The sequence below is a fragment of the Ramularia collo-cygni genome (assembly GCF_900074925.1).
Source record: "Ramularia collo-cygni strain URUG2 genome assembly, contig: RCC_scaffold05, whole genome shotgun sequence".
NCBI classification, from domain to species: Eukaryota; Fungi; Ascomycota; class Dothideomycetes; order Mycosphaerellales; family Mycosphaerellaceae; genus Ramularia; species Ramularia collo-cygni.
In genome coordinates, this window is record NW_019716259.1 from 979,179 (window position 1) to 997,334 (window position 18,156).

At 52.1% G+C, this 18,156-nt stretch overlaps 7 protein-coding genes; 2 read left to right on the forward strand and 5 right to left on the reverse strand.

The window, feature by feature from the left end:
• RCC_12113 (uncharacterized protein) overlaps positions 1–1,786 on the forward strand; it is a gene marked incomplete at both ends in the record, with an annotated part of 7,092 nt that extends 5,306 nt beyond the window's left edge. Inside the window, 3 exons of the mRNA XM_023769399.1 lie at positions 764–1,578; positions 1,631–1,678; positions 1,742–1,786. Coding sequence (XP_023625167.1) covers positions 764–1,578; positions 1,631–1,678; positions 1,742–1,786 — 908 coding nt within the window.
• A 2,016-nt stretch (positions 1,787–3,802) lies between these two features.
• Positions 3,803–6,268, reverse strand: RCC_04123 (related to condensin complex component cnd2; the record flags this gene model as incomplete). The annotated part of the gene is made up of 1 exon (XM_023769400.1): positions 3,803–6,268. One exon carries the CDS (start codon positions 6,266–6,268, stop codon positions 3,803–3,805), a length of 2,466 nt encoding a protein of 821 aa, XP_023625168.1.
• Positions 6,269–6,549: 281 nt separating this feature from the next.
• On the reverse strand, positions 6,550–8,170 carry RCC_12186 (related to pisatin demethylase; the record flags this gene model as incomplete). XM_023769401.1 has 2 exons in its annotated part: positions 6,550–7,835; positions 7,885–8,170. The coding sequence occupies 2 exons, from the start codon at positions 8,168–8,170 to the stop codon at positions 6,550–6,552; spliced, it is 1,572 nt and encodes a 523-aa protein (XP_023625169.1).
• A 290-nt stretch (positions 8,171–8,460) lies between these two features.
• Positions 8,461–12,329, reverse strand: RCC_12185 (related to AAA+-type ATPase; the record flags this gene model as incomplete). XM_023769402.1 has 3 exons in its annotated part: positions 8,461–11,729; positions 11,785–11,863; positions 11,922–12,329. 3 exons carry the CDS (start codon positions 12,327–12,329, stop codon positions 8,461–8,463), a joined length of 3,756 nt encoding a protein of 1,251 aa, XP_023625170.1.
• A 681-nt stretch (positions 12,330–13,010) lies between these two features.
• Positions 13,011–14,131, reverse strand: RCC_04125 (uncharacterized protein; the record flags this gene model as incomplete). XM_023769403.1 has 3 exons in its annotated part: positions 13,011–13,611; positions 13,666–13,878; positions 13,929–14,131. 3 exons carry the CDS (start codon positions 14,129–14,131, stop codon positions 13,011–13,013), a joined length of 1,017 nt encoding a protein of 338 aa, XP_023625171.1.
• Positions 14,132–14,849: 718 nt separating this feature from the next.
• RCC_04126 (related to 2-polyprenyl-6-methoxyphenol hydroxylase and related FAD-dependent oxidoreductases) lies at positions 14,850–15,940 on the forward strand (the record flags this gene model as incomplete). XM_023769404.1 has 2 exons in its annotated part: positions 14,850–15,802; positions 15,853–15,940. The coding sequence occupies 2 exons, from the start codon at positions 14,850–14,852 to the stop codon at positions 15,938–15,940; spliced, it is 1,041 nt and encodes a 346-aa protein (XP_023625172.1).
• Positions 15,941–16,218: 278 nt separating this feature from the next.
• On the reverse strand, positions 16,219–18,116 carry RCC_04127 (probable acyl esterases; the record flags this gene model as incomplete). XM_023769405.1 has 3 exons in its annotated part: positions 16,219–16,362; positions 16,417–17,492; positions 17,567–18,116. 3 exons carry the CDS (start codon positions 18,114–18,116, stop codon positions 16,219–16,221), a joined length of 1,770 nt encoding a protein of 589 aa, XP_023625173.1.
• Positions 18,117–18,156: the final 40 nt, after the last annotated feature.

Consider the following 18,156-nt stretch of genomic DNA (forward strand, 5'->3'; position numbering starts at 1 on the left):
TCATCTCAAGCTGCCAGTGTCACAAGTACGACAACGACCAGTACTTCATCCTCTTCAAGCACGTCCTCGTCTCAAGCTGCCAGTGTGACAAGCACAACGACAACGACAACGACAACGAGCACGTTGTCTTCCTCGACTTCATCGTCCGCATTGGCATCGACCACTACCCCCTCGAGTAGTTCGTCGTCTGCAGCATTTAGCACGACAGTCTCAACAACGACAAGCACCACCACAACAAGTACTACCACTACAAGCACTACCACGACAAGCACCACAACGAGCACCACGACGAGCACTACTACGACAAGCACCACGACGAGCACTACTACCAGTACTTCGCCTACTTCGACTTCATCGTCTGGTTCGACCACCTCCTCTTTGAGCACTTCACTGCCTCAATCCTCAAGTACGTCGTCTACTTCTGTCTAGCTTGAGCTCGACTCTCAACACTACTTCGATTCGGCCTTTACAGCTGGCTCATCGGCTAGCATTAGTGAACCACGTGTTGGTATCCACAGCAGAACTGGACAGAGCAAGTCCCAGATTTACCGTGCACTGGATGTATTACCCAAGCTTCGTCAACGTCCAAAGTTGACATCATATCTATAGAGTGGCGAACTTGCTAGCTACTCTCTCCACCGCCTCCTACGCATGCCATCTGACCATGGATCCATCACCTCCTGACCTGGCCTTGGATGCTCACATTCGCTCATAATTTCTAGCTTTCCTTTTAGTCTGCAAGCTAACTCTTTCCCTTTCACAGCTTCCACCACACCAAGTCCAACCACCACTACTATAACAACGCCTTCCCCTACGACGACTACGACGACCACGACTTTCCCAACAACAACTACTACAACGACTCCGATTCCTACTACGTCTACAACCACAACGACTCCGATTCCTACGACGACTACTACTACGACGACTCCGAYTCCGCCGACGACAACTACTACTACTACAACGCCTTTCCCTACGACGACTACTACTACGACCCCTGTCCCAACGACAACTACTACTACGACGACTCGCCCTACAACAACAACTACGACTACGCCATYTCCCACGACGACAACTACGACTACACCATTTCCTACAACTACGACTACAACGACTACGCCTAYCCCTACTACCACAACCACAACGACCACACCATTCCCCACAACCACAACCACAACGACCACGCCTATCCCCACTACCACAACCACAACGACCACGCCTATCCCTACTACCACAACTACGACGACTACACCATTCCCCACTACCACAACCACGACGACTACACCATTCCCTACTACCACAACTACGACGACCACACCACTCCCTACTACCACAACTACGACGACCACACCATTCCCCACTACCACAACCACGACGACCACACCATTCCCTACTACCACAACTACGACGACCACACCATTCCCCACTACCACAACTACGACGACCACACCATTCCCCACTACCACCACCACAACGACTACACCATTCCCCACTACCACCACCACAACGACTACACCATTCCCGACAACAACCACGACGACCACGCCTTTCCCTACTACAACGACTACAACATCCTCTGTATGACTGTTCCTCCGCAAGTTATCTGAAAATGAGCTGACATGACATACAGACGTCCTCCTCTTCGTCTCCAGCGTCGACATACCCRCCCGTCACAGCGGTAAGCTGACTTGAGCTGGCGTCAGAATGCAATCACTGACCACCTCCTAGACCACATGTCCAGATGCCGGAACCGCAGGCACAGTCTATTCCGACTCGAATGGAGTAGCCTACCGGGTGTACTGCGCAAACGATTACACTGGAAACGCCGGAATTGTCAACAACATTCGCAGCTTTGATGCATGTTTGGCGACTTGCGATGTCAACTTGAATTGTAATGCAGTCGCATGGGACAAGTAAGTTGAACGAGACAAGCGAATCTTGACGGCAGCTAAACTCACACAGGAGCCAAACGTGCTACATGAAACCTCGTCCGGGTCCAAACGCCGGACTTACAACTGGAACATCCTACGTCGGTGTCAGACTTGTGGAAGGTGCTGTTAACGTTCCCTCTTCAACCCCTCCGACAGATACATTATACGTTCGTACCACGAGCGKTTWYWWKMMWRMTRSRRSSACCACCGRSATCTACACAGCAACATCAGTGGCACCTGCAGGCACCGCTGCAGGAACAATTGTCATTGCCAGTCCACTTGCGACCGCGCCATGTATCAATCAGGGATACCTCTCCCAGCTTGCGATTTTGTACGTCGTGGACATTCTGGCTGGTGGATACTCGCAGGTCTTGACCTGGAATCTGCCGCTCCGCGATGCAGCTGGCACCTTGTATGATCCACCACTGTCCATCAACAGTCTCGGCTACAATCCGCTGGACAGCTACTTGTATGGAACTATCCGAGGAAGATTCCCCGAGACGCTGTGTCGTCTCGGTTTCGACGGAACAGTGCAGGAGATTTTGAATATGAATAACACTCAAAATGCCCCATCAGGGAGATACTTCATCGGAGATATTGATACCAACGGTCAATACTATACCGCAATTCAGGCAAGCGGCAATCTGGTTTGGACTCAGGTCAACCTCAATCCCTCGCGTCCGGACTATGGGTATGTGTTGGCAATCCGAAGACCCTACAGATCGTACGCTAATTAGTAATGACCTTGCAGTCTGGTTGTAGCGTCTGGAACCACTGCTCTGGCGAGTACGGCCTTGCTTCAAGATTGGGCATTTGTTCCAAACGGTGGTGTAAGTAATCGAATCCCCAGCTTGATCCCGTTATCGGTTGCTGACCTTCACACAGAACGGCTTGTATTCGATCGTTATCGGTAGCACAACCAACGGCGGTACCGTGAATTCCAGAACGACCATGAATTTGCTCAAATTCGACCTTGCAGCGCGGACTCTCAGCCTAGTCGGGACCTACACAGCTGGTCAGAACGGCAATGGACAGATCTACGGCCTCACCAATACTGCAACATGGAACGGACTCTACTCTGACGCTTCCGGGAACCTCTTCGGCTCCGAGGGTGTCAGCGGACAGATTTGGAACTTTACCATCACTGCGCCCTTCACTGCGACTCTGTCTGCCAATGGTCCAAGGTCGTCGTTGGCTGATGGTGCCAGATGTTTGGTCGCTGGTACTTGAGGCGTTCATGACGACTAGCCACTGATGCAGGAGTTTCGCGCGGCCTTGCTGTAATTTTAATGCATGATTAAACCTGTTTTCAAGCGGAGACTCGCGGTAGTACATTACTTAGACTGTATTGTCATAGAACGAGTCTATTCTACAACATTGCTCCTCGGTTTGTCTTTTATCTTGGTGCTACGTTCTTTGCTTGTATACTGATAGCACCAGGGGCGCCCTTTCACGTACCATCGATTGTTCGCTTGGGATCGGAGCTCATTCCTGTCATCTTCATAGCAGTGTCTGCTCGATTTCGCAATCTCACTTTGTCTTTCAAACCGTATATCACAGAGGTTCGTTGACCGGGACTTTGGTTAAATATCACCACTTTCAGACTGCTCTTCGCGATGCGCAGACGGAGGGCCCCGTGACGTGTGCTCAGACGGCAGAGTACAAGAAACGAAGAGCGTAATGAAGGCGAAATGCGTTTCAACAGCAAGTATCAGCAATGAGAAGATGTTGCGGTCTAGCTCATCCATAGTAACAACAGAGATATCATTTCACATCAAAGCCCCACGGTACCAACGAATACGGGATGWCAGACAGACCCACCGACCTTTCTGTACAGCCTCAAATCAATAAACGCCCGAGACAATGCCTTCTCATTCCCCACCTCMGACGACAGCATCAAAATCCCTCCTAACTCTCAGATCCCTCCATCCCATATCCTCACAATTCTCCACCACCAACCCCTTCTCATTCGCCAAATGCAGCAAACAAATAAACCCATAACTCGTACTGATGTCACTCATTTGCTGTCTAGGATAGACATGCTGCAGATTGTTCATGATGTCCGTGAACATCAGCTCGGCTTTCTCGCCGCCAAGTGCTTGCGACAAGGAAGGTATCTGCGGACGCTGATTTGGTGTTTCGGGTGGTGCCAATGCCTCATATCCGATACCTCTCCACATCTCCTCCTTCAAACGTCGGACATCCACCTTCTTCGCCACTCGTGCATATTGGACATATTCAGGCCGCATTCGTCGACTTTGAGCCACGAGATTTGCGCCAAACGCATCGCTGCTTGACATTGGTATTGAGTCGATGCCTTCCCCAACAGGAGCTTCTACGCCCTCGGCACGACCATCAGGGAGGAAGTTCTCTTGTGCGTCGGCAAAATCATCATCATCGTCATCCATTGCACCGCCAGCCATGGGCAGACCGTCATCTTGGAAGAAGTTTGCGTCGTAGTCGCCTTGTAACGGTGCATCGTCATCATCCATTGGATGTATGGCTTTGACATCTGCCCGCGCTTGAGCAGCCCAATATGCTTCGTCAACTTCAGCTTCGTTGTGTTGTCTTGATCTTCTCGCGCCAAGCTTGGCTTTGGGCTTGAGGAATAATTTGAGCAGATCCTTTGAGTTGAAGTGCTTGTCGTCTGGTAGGAGATTTCGTGTCCTGCTCTTCCATTCTTTCTTCGGTAAGCTGATGGCGCTGTTGTTGCTTGCAGATGTGTAGAGGATGTTGGCCAGATCCTGGCTCATCGGGGATGAGAAGTCAATCTCAAACGGCTCCTTTTCTTTGCGTACGTTTTTGGGCTTGTCTTTATCTTTTGTCGCCTCCTTGATTCTGGCAATCTTCCAGTGTTCCGGGCCGGCCCAATTCTTCTGCATGGCGTTGTCAAAGTAGTTGAGAATGTTTTCCTGGTCGTGATCTGGACGGTGTTGTAGTGTCACGCCATACGCATTCGCGGTGTGATCGAAGACGCCCACCTCTCCTGCAGCATCATCTTCCCCAGCATCCGCGCCTGCAGAGGCGTCGAACACACGCATTTGAGGTTGGAGTGCAGCGTCGCGTGCCCAAGCTTCACCTCCCTCACCAAACGCCACTTCGGGAGCTAAATCAAAGCCGCCCATACCAGCGTCATCGTCATCCATTCCAAAGGCCGCAGTGTGGTCGTCGGCGTGGTCGACATTTTGGTCATCAGTCTGGCTTTCGGCGTGATCATCTCGCCAGTTCTCGGGTGCTTTCAGGAAAGGCAGGTCGAGAGTGCTGTCGGTGCCGCCACCCAGCTCGAATGTCTTCATCGTCGGACAAATGTCCTGCTCGTCCAGCCTTTCAAGATCCGGGAAGAAGCGGAGACCGAGCGCATGAATGTCGATGGGAAGATCTTGTGATGCGGGTTCTTCAGCAGGAGCTTCCTTTTCAACACCCTCCTCTCCTCCATCAGGTTCCATGCTATCGCGACGGGAGTCATCATTCTCCTCCGCTTGTGCATCGTCACTGCTGTCAAAGACAATGCGGCCCGTGCTGTCGATGGAGAGATGGTTGAGTAGAAGACCTTTTGCACCTCCTTCGTCAAAGTCCGCCGAGGCCTTCTTGAACAGTGGGTCGACAGAAAACTCCAGTTCCATCTTCTTCAAACGAAGTTGATCAAAGGAATTGGCCAACGTCGCCTCTGCCGATCGAGCCGCCTTTTTCCGTCCCTTCTTCTTGGTGCCATCCTCGTTCTCCTCATCATCCTCAGCATCTTCTCCTTCATTCTCCGCATCCCCGCCCTTGCGCTTTTTGTTCCCGCTGTCCGCCAGACCGCTCAACAGCTTTCCCGTCTCGGTAGCCACGCTGTCTACGCGGGATGTGTAGATTTTCACGCAGCCGTCCAACGTACAGCTGGCCTTTTGGAAGTTGACGCCGTCTCCCTCGCGCAGCAGGGTCATGTCGTGGAAATAGTCAATCAGCGCAAAGTTCCAGCTATTGGCCGCGTTGATTTTGTTGTCCGTCGCCATCTTCATCCATTCCTCGAAGTTGGCGAGGATGGGCACGCGCTTCATCGGAGTGACATGGTCGCCGCGCACACCGTACACATTCGCACCATCGTCGTCGTCGTCCTGGCTGGGCGTGTGCGGACCCGCATCGCCGCCGAGAGATCTCCTTCCTTTTCTTTGCGGCGTCGCATTGGCGGCGGCCTTGAGTTGGCTCATCTGTTTGGAGTGGAGGGCTTGTCGTGATTGCAGTCGCGCCGCCTTCTCTTCCTTGTCATCGTTAAGCGGGATCTGGACCGTCTTGACTGGGGATGCCCCGGATTGTCCGCCTGCGCCAGCGCCCGCCGTGCCGCGCACTCGAGGCATGTCGGTTTGGCCTTGAGGGGGGGAAGATGGCTGGCGGTTCGATTGGAGAAATACCGGTCGAGCTGTTATGCAGAGGTGAAACGCATGAAGTGATGGCCAGTCGTCATCTCTAGGCCCGTTTCAACCCGTTCCACCGCGCGACTTCCCTGGCATCAACAAATAAACAAGATTTCGCGCTAATTTGGCGAAACTTTAAATGCATCAATCCCTGCATCACCACTTCTACGTATGTGAATAAGAGCATTTCAAATGCATTCGACAGGTAACGCTTTCTGGACGGATCAAGCATCTTCATACATTATCTCCTGTCTCTCAACAAACCGCATTCTAACCCCAGTCAACATGGCCATAAAGTAGTATCGAATCTCCTCCTCTCGCGGCATTTCCACCTGCATATCAAAGWGCTTGATCAGTGTTGGCACAGCTTTGGAGATGATCAACTCGGCGAGATTCTGTCCCGGACAAGTCCTTGCACCACCGCCGAAGRTGAGATTATAGCGATGCATATCGACAGCCCGGTTAGCATCCATCCATCGCTCTGGGATGAAGTCCTCGGCGTCCGGGCCAAATATGTCTGGATTCCGATGAAGAGAGACTGGATTGCAGCCGACTGTGGTTCCTGGTGGAAAGTACAGTCCGTTGACACGGAGGCCTGCAGATGGCACTCGTCTTGATAGGCTCATGCCGATGGTGGGATACAATCGCTGAGCTTCTTTGATTGCTACTTGAGTGTATTGCATGCTCGATGCTTCAGCGTAGGATGTTGCACCATCTCCGTCCGTTGTCGCAGAAATCTCAGACACAACCTTTTCTTGAACATCACGATGTGACCCGATCATGGCGAATACGGATGTCAGAGCCGAAGTCATGGTTTCGTGACCAGCGCCAAAGTTGCTCATGACCATTCGCTTGAGGTAGTCCTCGGTGAATTCGGGCTTGTCCTTGTGGAGTCGAATCAGTTCGAACACGAGATCTTCCCGTTTGTCCTTTGGAGGAGCAGGACGCATAGCAACAGTGATGCGCTTCTTGGATTTCGTGCCCAGAAGAGGAAAGAGTGCCTTGTAGCGCGGCGGTGTCTTGTAAGTCAGAACCCACAATCTTGCAAACAGTCGACCAAGGCTCGGTGCGTAACCATCGATAATCTCGGCCCATGGGAAGAGCCCAAAGACACTTTTCCGTCTCCAGCCAAGGTATGCATGATGAGCAACACCAAAATCAGTTCCTGCTTTGAGGTAGCCTGGTGACCAAGAAAGAACCACCGCAGTGAGGCATTCGACCGTGATGATATGCATAAATTCCTTGAGGTCCACCTCAACACCCTTCAGCGCGCGCAACCGAGAGATGGCCAGGAGTAAGACTTCGTCAATGGCCTTTTCGTGCTTGAGCAGATTACGCTTGGAGTAGACTGGACCAATGAGTCTCCGCTGCAATCGGTATCGCGGGAGGTCAAATTCGCCCAGCAGATCCAGTGTGTTAGGAAAGGTAATCTCCAAGGAGGGAGTGAGAGTCGGTCGGTTCAAAGCCAATGCCACGTAGAAATCTGATTTGGGGAATCCATGTGTTACGCCTGCGATGATCGTAAGCAAGTGCTCACCTTTAGCCAGAGCAAAACCAACTGTATATTTGGGAGAAAGCAGCTTTGCTATTCAGCCACACTTCATTAGGACCGACCCGGACGACGGGACCGTATGTCCTGTGAAGGGTCTTGCCCAGTCGCAACATTCGACCATTCCGAACATGGTAGGCATGCCAGATGTTTGACACTGCCGCCAATCTAGGTCCTGGTACCGCTGCGAGGGGGTGAAAGTAGAGTCGATAGATGGCAATGCTGAATAAGGAGACGACAGCCAGTGCAAGTAGCTTCACCGTGATGGCGGCCACAAAGTCGATGATGAAATGCATGAATACATCTCGCTTGCGAGGGCTTGTGAGGGTCGTTGGAACTGGTGATGATCAGGTCCACTGATGGGTAAAGTGGGCTACAGTCGTTTGTTGAGACGTGGAACATGCAAGTGTTGATGTCCTGTGAAAAGAGCAGAAGGAAAGTTGGAGTGACTCGGCAGAATTTTGAAAGGCGGTGAGCTGCACCCACCTCTAGAGTGAGGTATCGAACGCGAACTCTTGGACATTAATACATTGACGTTGAATAAGGCCCAAGTCTTGACATACATACTTTACACATGTTCACAACATCACATCAAGCTCGTACGTCCACCAATTTCGGTCCCACCTTGTCCATCCTGCATATCTCCATTACGACCAACAACAAACTCCTTGTAGATTCTCTGCAGTCTCCTCCTTTCTTGCGCGGAGATGGATGCCCGGGTCGAAGACATGGATTTGACAAGATGCCGCCAGGATATCACAGGCTCCGCATGGCCACTATCTTCAGGTTTGCTTGCTTTCTCGCCACCGTCACCATTTAAATGTGAGCGGGAATACGAGGGGTGGCCTGCAGAAGAGGCGAGTCGCTCTCCATTTCTCTCCTTTTCCCGCTCTGCCTTGGCTTTCCTCCGAGAGAGCTGTAGCGCTGCTAGTTTGGCTGCAATTTGGGCACGCTCGGCGACCAGGGCGGCAGCAGCKTGAGGTGCAGGAGGACCGACGCTCGTATCCTGGTCTCCCGCTCGGAAGTACGTAAAGTCTTGATGGCGTGATGAATTCGCGCTCCCCTTGCGGCCGTCATCCTTCTTCTTGCCAAAATCTTGATCATTCACATTCCCAAGCACATCATGAATTGCATCGAGATGAGCGTTGTACATGACAGCCTGCAAATCTGCACCAGAATAGCCATCTGTTCGACGAGCGACTTCTCTCAACCCTTGCCCGCCCTCTTCGTCATTTAAGATGGTGGAGTCGAGCTTCAGCTGGCTGCTGACAGCTCGGAGGATGTCCAGTCTGTCATCTTCATGTGGCATATCACAGATGAGACTCTTGTCCAATCGACCGGGACGGAGTAGAGCGGGATCAATCAAATCGGGTCGAGATGTCGCGGCAAGTACGTATACACCACTGAGACCCTCTGCACCATCCATCATGGTAAGCAACATGTTGACCACGCGATCTGTCACGCCAGTGCTGTCATGACCTCGCTTGGGCGCAATGGAGTCAAATTCGTCGAAGAACAACACGCAAGGTTTGGCAGCTTCRGCCCTTTCGAACAAGTCTCGTACGCTCTTCTCACTGGCACCGATGTATTTGTTGAGGATTTCAGGACCTTTGACAGAGATGAAGTTGAGTCCACACTCGCCAGCAACAGCGGATGCKAGGAGCGTCTTGCCGCATCCAGGGTATCCATACAGAAGAAGACCGGAGCGAAGGCGGAGAGGACACTTGGCGAATAGAGGAGCATACGTTGTTGGGTATTGCAGCGTCTCCAACAGCGTCTGTCTTGTTTCTGTCAAGCCACCAATGTTTGCAAATGTAGTGGTGCTGGAGTGCAATGTAACGCCACGAAGAGATGCCGGTGTGAAGTCTTTTGATGCAGCGGCGAAGTCGTCCGCAGTGAGGATTACTTCATCCGAGAAGGAATCAGCGGAGACTGCGCGTATAAGAGCCTCACTTCTTGCACGAGACACGAGAAGTGCCAGATCACCAGGCATGTACCCATCGGTCTGGCCGGCGATCTCGAGGAGGTCGAGATCAGACTCAAAAGTCGTAGATTCAGGGGCCTTTGCAGAGCTTGGTCTGCTCGCTTCCCCCTCGGAACCTTCCATCCATGCATTTGCGGTACTTCCGTTGTGGAGTGCGGTATCCTCGCTGGAATTTGACTTGTTGGCTTGCTTAATCAGTTGCTCCAGTACACGACGTCGCCCGTCTTTGGTTGGTGCTTTGAGCGCTACAATGTCTCGCACAACATGACCACCGATGACAATGTTGTTAACAGCCTCTTTGGATTGTGTCGTGGCAAGCATCACTACGTTTGTATCGCGTGTGCACCATTCACGGACTGTTGTGCAGAGTAGCTCGCTAACTTGCCTGCTTCTGCCATTCGCATCAACTTGCAGCTCGGTCTCAACAGGGCATAGTTTGTCCAGATCGTCCAGAATGACAAGTGAACGGCCGCCGAGACGTGCTGCCCACGCTGCAGAAGCAAAGACGCGGTGAAGCGTGTCCTTGATTGTTTTGATTCTTGTTTCGTCTGTGACAAGCGTGCGGCAGGGGAAGTAGATGACATTGAACAAGAATTCATTCCGAAGTTGGTGGGCAAGCAGATGGGCTACCGAGGACTTCCCGGACCCCAGACCACCTGTGAGGAGAACAGAGGAGTGGTGCAGTAGACTCTTTCGAGTCTGCTCAATCAATGCATCAATCCCAACCAGGTCGGGGGTTTCATCAGCCAAGGCCTCTCCAGGTGGCCATTGAGGCACCTTTTGTCGCACCGTTTCCGGTTGTAGCGTAATGTCCAGCTTCCTCTCACCTCCAAGTAGCCAATTGGTCCTCGCTTTGGTCGCATCTCCAGGAGGTGTAGGGTCAAAGTCAAGTATACCACCGGACCACCCCTCTCGTGGCGGGAGGAACATGCCGTCGGTCAAAGGACCTTCCAAGACACCATTCCGAGATATAGCTTTGATAACGGCCAGACCCTCTCCACCCTCTGACTTGGTAGCACCGCCAAACTTTAGGCCGGTCGCTTTCTTCTCCGCTTGAGTGGGAGCAAAGGGAGTGACACGCAATCGTTTCACAATGGCGTCTTTGCTGGCCTGTTGAGAAGGCTCTTTCAATGCTGAAGCTGTCCGTGGGAGAGGTGCTGGAGCAGGATCGACCCTCACGATTCCTCCGACCATATTCTCTGCTCCAAGTGTAGCGCAGAGAAGGGATGAAAGGGCAGCATGACGGCTGTCTGGCGCTTCTTCCCACGCACACAGCTTCGCCACCACTTTTGTCGCAGGTTGCTGATCTGGCGCTGGTTGACTTTGTGGATCAACGGGCTCCTGCAGCCCAGCCGGTCTGACGATCGTGACCACCACCCAAGTGACGCCTCGGAGAGTTTTGGACAGAAGGTGCTCCCTGTCCAGCCAGATCCGGAGGCCATCATCCTTCATGTCTTCCCCACTATCCTCGAACCATTCATTTTGTAGAGCTCGGGTCACACCGCGCAGGAACAGCGGTGGCCGGGCTTTCTCACTATCATGTGCACTCCGATGTCGTGCTGCACTTGTCGTGCTCCTCCCACCTGCACTCCTTCGGCCTGTACTAGCAACACTGCGGCTGTCTCGAGAGCTGCTGGGGCGGGCGGATTGTCGTGTTTTGGGAGCAACGATGACCTCTGCATCTGGTGAGATTTTGACGAACGGCTGTGTATTGGCGGGGGCAGGTGTGAGCGAGGTGACGGTGATGTTGGCTGTCGAGGTCGGCGTGAGATGGAGCGTGAGAGGATGGGAGTTGCCAGCTGCAGGATTGGGCAGAGCGCGGACTTGGGRGAGAAAGTTCATTTCCAGGAATGAGGAGTGGAGTTCAATGACTGGGGAGGAATCGGTCAGCATGGCGGTGTACTGGGGTAGTGGAAACAGCCTTACTCTCCCAATCCGTTGCCGTCAGTGGTTCGATATTGACCGTGTGTGCTTGAGGCGGATCGACATGCAGTGCTACGCTGGCCTACGCTTGTCCATCAGCTTTGCCGTCCCAAAGATGGACATGCACCCATTCGAGCTACCTTCATGCCCTCGCTCAGACCCAATCTTCGGGCCAATGTTGCATCCAATTCCACTGTGGCAACTTCCTGATCCGCTCTCCCCCCTCCACTTGAATTGCTCCCACGAATGCCATCCCGTCCCACCAGCGGAGATTGCTTCGTCTGGGATTGCATGCCCGTCCATCCCAAGTACACCGACTGGGTGGTTGATGCCGTCTTACTTCTTCCATCCTGAGCAGCGGGTGCCGGTTGGCGGTATTGGAGCTCGACGACGACATTCTGGGCAATGGTGTTGGAGTTCAATAGTAGAGCGACGAGAGAAGCGGGCAGATTGAGCAGGCAGTTCTTGAGGCCAGGAAGCAGCACAATCTCCACGGTGCTGGTGTTGGAGGAACCCGAGCTACCGGCTCTCCTACCTGTTGCCGACATCCTTCCTGGATAAATCGCGTGAGAAATTGAGGGAATGAATGGGTTGACAGCGGACAACGTGTAGCTTGAGCTCCCAAAAGGTGGACGTGAAGGTCGGCTCCACTATCAAAAGCCAATGCCTCGGCCCGGCCTGTCGGGATTGAGCTCCTGCCCTGATCCTTGTCGTTCATCATCCCACACATCACTTGCCTCATCATGAGACTTGTCTTCTCACCACACATGGGAAACTGCGCTGCCAAGGCAGATTACTTGCACCGCTATTTACGATGTGAGTAGTGCACAGACAGCCCAAACGGGGTTCATTGCACTGGGTTCAAGTATTCTGGTCATCTCCATACACGACTTCGACTATCATGGAAGACTTCGCGCACGATTCCGAATATCATGAGGACTTCACTCACGATTTCGAATATCAAAGAGAATCTCAAGAAGAGGAAAGAGCATGCCAMACTCTATTGGAGATGCTTCCGCCGCAGAAGTACTACATTGCTACTCGATACGATCATATGCAAGAACAGGCTGCTGATGCTGACAAAGATGCCCAGGAGGAGGAAGACAGTCATAGTCTCAAGCCTCGACGCGGCGTCCGAATGGATGAGGTTCATCTTGCAAAGTCGAATTCATAATGGCTCCTGTTGCGCCGATGAGCTTCTCTCATCGCACTCCTGCTGACTACCTAATCTACGCCTTGATGTACGGAATACCCGTCAACTTGAATGCTCTCTCATCAAGCACGGGCTTGTTCACGGGCTCAAACCGATTGTGCGGATCTTCCTCTCCGTTCCTCTTCGCCAGATTCGAGCCGATGTGACGAGCATTGGGCCAATGCGTCGTRCCAAGATACTTCTCAAAGGCGGCCTTCTTCCCGATCAGATCTTCCTGCGTGGCCTGCTCAACTGGCATGAAGCAGGTGTACACTGCAAACCGAGGCTGGGATGTCTTGGAGCTGAGATTGTAATGCGGAGTCCGCGAGTCCCAAACTAAAAGGTCGCCAGGTTCGGCACACACTTTCTCCCATTGGTATCCGTTGTCCTCGAACCACTTCATGCCATTTTCGGTAAATCCGAACCACTCGTTGGTCCATGCTGGAATCCTAGCCTCGTCTTTGAAGACACGATGGTATTCCTCAGACGCAAGATGTGCGCCTTTACAAACAATGAGGCCGCCGTCATCGGGTCCATTGGGAAGTAGATTTACAAGGCCCTGAAGACATCGAAATCCCGGCTTGAGAGGATCTTGGTCTTGATGCGGCCATGGTACATTCGGGGCAATGTCCTCGCGGCTTCAAATATATCAGTGGGCTACCTGTCGTACATGCAGTGATGCGAGATCTTACGGCAAGGTGAAATTGATTGCATCGAACGATACAATCAGATCCGCGGTGTTGTACACCTTTTCGAAAGCTTCCACCACACCGGGCTCACTTCGAATGGCCCATGCAAAGTCTTCATGAGTCACTGCGTACTGCAAACACATGCCTTTCTCTGTGATGTGCGGCAGCTTATCCTTGTGGAAGGTCGACACATCGTTTCGGTCGAATCCCAGGTTGCTTGTGGCAGGGTTAGCGGTCATAATCGAACTGAATGTCATGATACGTACAATCCCTCGAGCCAACTGTACATGGCATCGGCATACTTATCCGCATTCGCTCGGGGAACAGCTCCTTTGATCACTGCGAATCCGTCACGGGCGAGGTCATCTCTCCAATCCCCATAGGTCGGATCGGTTCCGTCAACTTTTAGGGCCTGCGATGGACCTTGGACGGTGAGAACATGGGCTTGCTCTACGGTGGTGATGGACATCTTGTTAGATGGTGATGCTCGTAGGTTGGACTCGGAGGTGCTTCTCAGATGTCGGCAATTGTTGATGGCTTTATCCATCTAGTGCGGTCTCAAACCAGCCCGAGACCACTTCTGACAGACATGGACAGATGCGCCCACTCTACAGCGATCCCACATTTAMCGGTCGGAAAAGGATTCAGTGGGAAGTTTGTGAACCACACCAGGCTGGCAATCCGCCCACTTTCCGAAAAGCGAGTGCCGCATCCGAACCCACATATCCGAGAACTGCTCCCCACATACTACACATCCGGGCCTGGGAGGAAGCTCACTTTTTTTCGGCAGTTACATGATAGGAGGACGCTCTACTGGACAGTACAACAAAAGCGTTGCAAGATCTTCATCCGCGGGCAAGGTCGTGTTGCCAGAAACGTGACAAGATTTCCATCCATGGGCAAAGTCGTGTTATCAAAAGCACTGCCGTTTGTCACGGTATTTTTCTTCCCCACTCTCCCTTGTTCGATACAGAATGGCCTCCTCACAGCAATTCCGGATTGTCATCGTGGGAGGAGGTATCGCCGGGATATCGGCAGCAATCGTGCTTCGGGCTCCTAATCGACAAATAACGGTCCTGGAGCAATCACGGATGAACAATGAAATTGGAGCCACCATATCTTTGCAGCCTAACGCCTCAAGGATCCTCGAAAATGAATGGCATATTCAAGCAGATTCCGCAAGAGGCATGATAGACAAAGGCTTCAGGATATACAACGTCGATGGTGTTCTCGTGAACGAGATTCCACTTGCAACTCGAGACATCTATGGCGCGGACAGAATGATGTACCATCGTCAAGATCTGCACGACTGTCTCAAAGAAGCAGCAAGGTCGACGGAAAGGGATGGACCGCCTGTCACCATCAAGACGTCAAGCCGAGTATTGTCTTGTGATTGCAAGGCCGGCACCATCAAGCTCAAGAGCGGAGAAGAGATTTGTGCTGATCTCATCATCGGCGCAGACGGCATTCACAGCACGATTAGAAGCCATGTCCTGGACGAGAGGGTCTCTCCAGTGCGTACTGGACTCTCCGCCTATCGTATGATGATCTCATCGGATCTTTTGGAGGAGCGAGCATTGGATTTCTGCCGCAACATCAACCCAAGAGAGGCGTACACATCAATGCTCGTGGCACACCAATGTCGTCTGATAATGGGACCAGCGAGGGAAGGCTCACTTTACAGCATCGTGGGCCTTGTACCGGATGAGATGATGCACGAACCAATGGACGAAAGACAGTCATGGAGATCTCAAGGAGACCTGTCGAAGTTACTCGAAACATACAAAGACTTTCCAGAGTGGGTGAAGGCACCCTTCAAGCTCGCAGAAGACATTGGTCTGTGGCAATTGCGTGACATTCCTCCTCTTCAAACTTGGACTAAGGGACGAGTGATTTTGATTGGTGATGCTGCTCATGCAATGCTTCCGACTCAAGGACAAGGCGCTAGTCAGGCGATTGAGGACGCCGAGGCTCTGGGTGCATTCTTTGAGGGAAGCACAGGAACACCATCAGCTGAGAAGATTGAGAGTATACTACAACAGGTGTTTCGTTGTCGATATGAGAGAGCGAGCTTGATACAGCGGTACAGTCGAGATGCTGCCAAGCCCGCCACCGAAAAGGGTAGCAGTGAGGTTAAAATGTCAGTATCAGTTGTTGGCTGGATTGTTCCGTATGCTAACATATCTGTAGGCGTCCGGACGAGTTTATGGAGTACAACTGTTCGTATAAGGGAGCCAAGGATTGGGAGGGTCAAATGTCAGAGTTGACAAAAGTTTGACGATGAAGCAATAGATATCGAGAATTCTCATTACTTTCGACTGTATCAAATGTCTTCCAATAGTTCGACTCCCGCATGATCCTGTGACTGCATAGACGTTTCTCTCATAGGAGATTGTGCATCACTGCTATGGAGACGGGAACCTCGAGACATGGTTGACAAAATTCACTCAAGATCATACTCTGACTCGAGGTTGCACGCTCTCATGACATTTGATCCTTACATACATATACTAAGCAGATCTAAGTGCTAAAACTGGGATTCAAATGCTACAGATACTAGACTGGCACGACTGGTAGGATTATGCTGCTAGGGTGATCTGGACCCGTGTGCAGAATGTGCCGACCCTTGTTCAACTCATGGGCTGGACGAGCTTCAGACCAAGCCTTGTACTCTGCAATGTTGGGGAATTGACCAGAAACCTGGCAACGATTAGCAAAGTTTCATCGATGAAAGGTCTCGGGGGGTTCACTCACCTGCACGGATATGGCCTCGCCAGCTTCAAAGTCTACACCCATACACCAGATACCAATCTCCAGGCGTACAATCTCCCCAGGTGTAATCTTTTCTTCCTTGTCATGAGGGTGGAAGGGAAATTGTGGATGAATGCTTCTTTCGGGATCAAAAGCCCGATGAGATGCGCGTAGGACCCCGGTGGATCCGGTATGGAGGTTCGTGCTTTGGCGTTGTTTCTCGGGGATATCGGCAATCGAACTCACGGGAGTAGCATGGAAGGGAAAGGTGAGGTGCATCAAGGGGTTGCCGTCCTTGTCCCGCTTGCGTAGATGAACGAAGACGTTCATATCGTCGTGATCATTACAGGACATGTAGAGGATAGCTTTGGGAAGGCCGATGAGACGGGTACGTTCCTGGAAGACGAGAGTGAAGTCGGCGACATCTTTCCCATCGTCGGAGTTGTATGTCACTGTTGAAGTGGCCGAAGACTTGGAGCCATTAAGCGTGTTGTCGTGCAAAAAGTACTCTCGATATTCGGTGTTGGGGATGGGAAAGTCGGCGTATTCGATGTTGTCGATTGCTTCGCGGTCACCGAATTGCAAGGCAGACCACCGGACCTTGGGAGTTTTCTCCTCAAAGTCGTTTTGGACGTCCCTGAGGAACAGATCAAAGTACTGATGAAGTTCTTGATCGGCGTGATCATCGCAGTAGAGCTCGTACCACTCCTGATGGCTGCTCCATCGAATCCATTTCTTTCCTTGCACTTCAAGGAAACCCCGGACGGCACCCATGGTATGGATAGAGCTGAAATCTGACCCGGAGATGAAGACGGGACATTTGATCTTGGTCATGTCGGGTCGCTTATCATTCCAGTATTGGTTGGCGAGAGGGCTCCTTCTGTACATTTCCGCAAAGTCTTCCACTCCTGAGTTGCCTTTGATGATCTCACGGGTGATGAGATCGAAATTGCTCATCGAGAATACCCCTCCACGACAGAATTGCTCTCGGAAGAGATCTCCGGAGCCCTCCCACGGAGCGATTGCTGCCAAGGAAGGAGGTTGGAGAGATGCGGTGTGCCATTGGATGATGGCAAGGGCTTCAGTGAATGATTGCAGATGGTTAGCTTGCTTGCTTCAACTTGTGATGGTCTTGCTTGCTTGACATGCTCACCAGAATTTCCTGCCATGCCCACCTTACCGCTACACCAGTCCATCTTTGCCAGGGCCTCGACGACATCATAAGCATCCTCTGCGTCCTGAGATCCCATGATAGGAATCTGTCCATCACTGCTGCCTGTTCCACGAGAGTCCACCGAGATGATTGCGTATCCTCTGGGGCACCACCTCTGTGGGTCCAATCCCTCAAACTTCTCCAGCCCCGAGAGATCCTTCTTCTCCACACAACAGTTCCATACAGTCATTGGCAGCATGCTGAGAGCGCTGTACTTTTTGCCATAGCATGACCATCCAATAATGGCCGKGATCTTTTCCTCCGACAAACCTGCAGGCCTGTAGATGTCGACATACAAGCGGCAACCATCTCGAACGACGATTTCAACATCATGATCGATTTGAATGTCGCTTTGGAGAGGCTTTGCACCGTATCCATTCCAGCCCTTCGACAATGTCTCACTCTTTCCAGGGTTGAAGCCTTGGTAGTTGTTGACTCCAACCTCTGGCTTGCCAATGGGCTTGTAAGCTATTTGGACCGGGACAGGCATGATTTGGGTGGATTTTGAGGAGTATCGTGAGGGGAGTAAT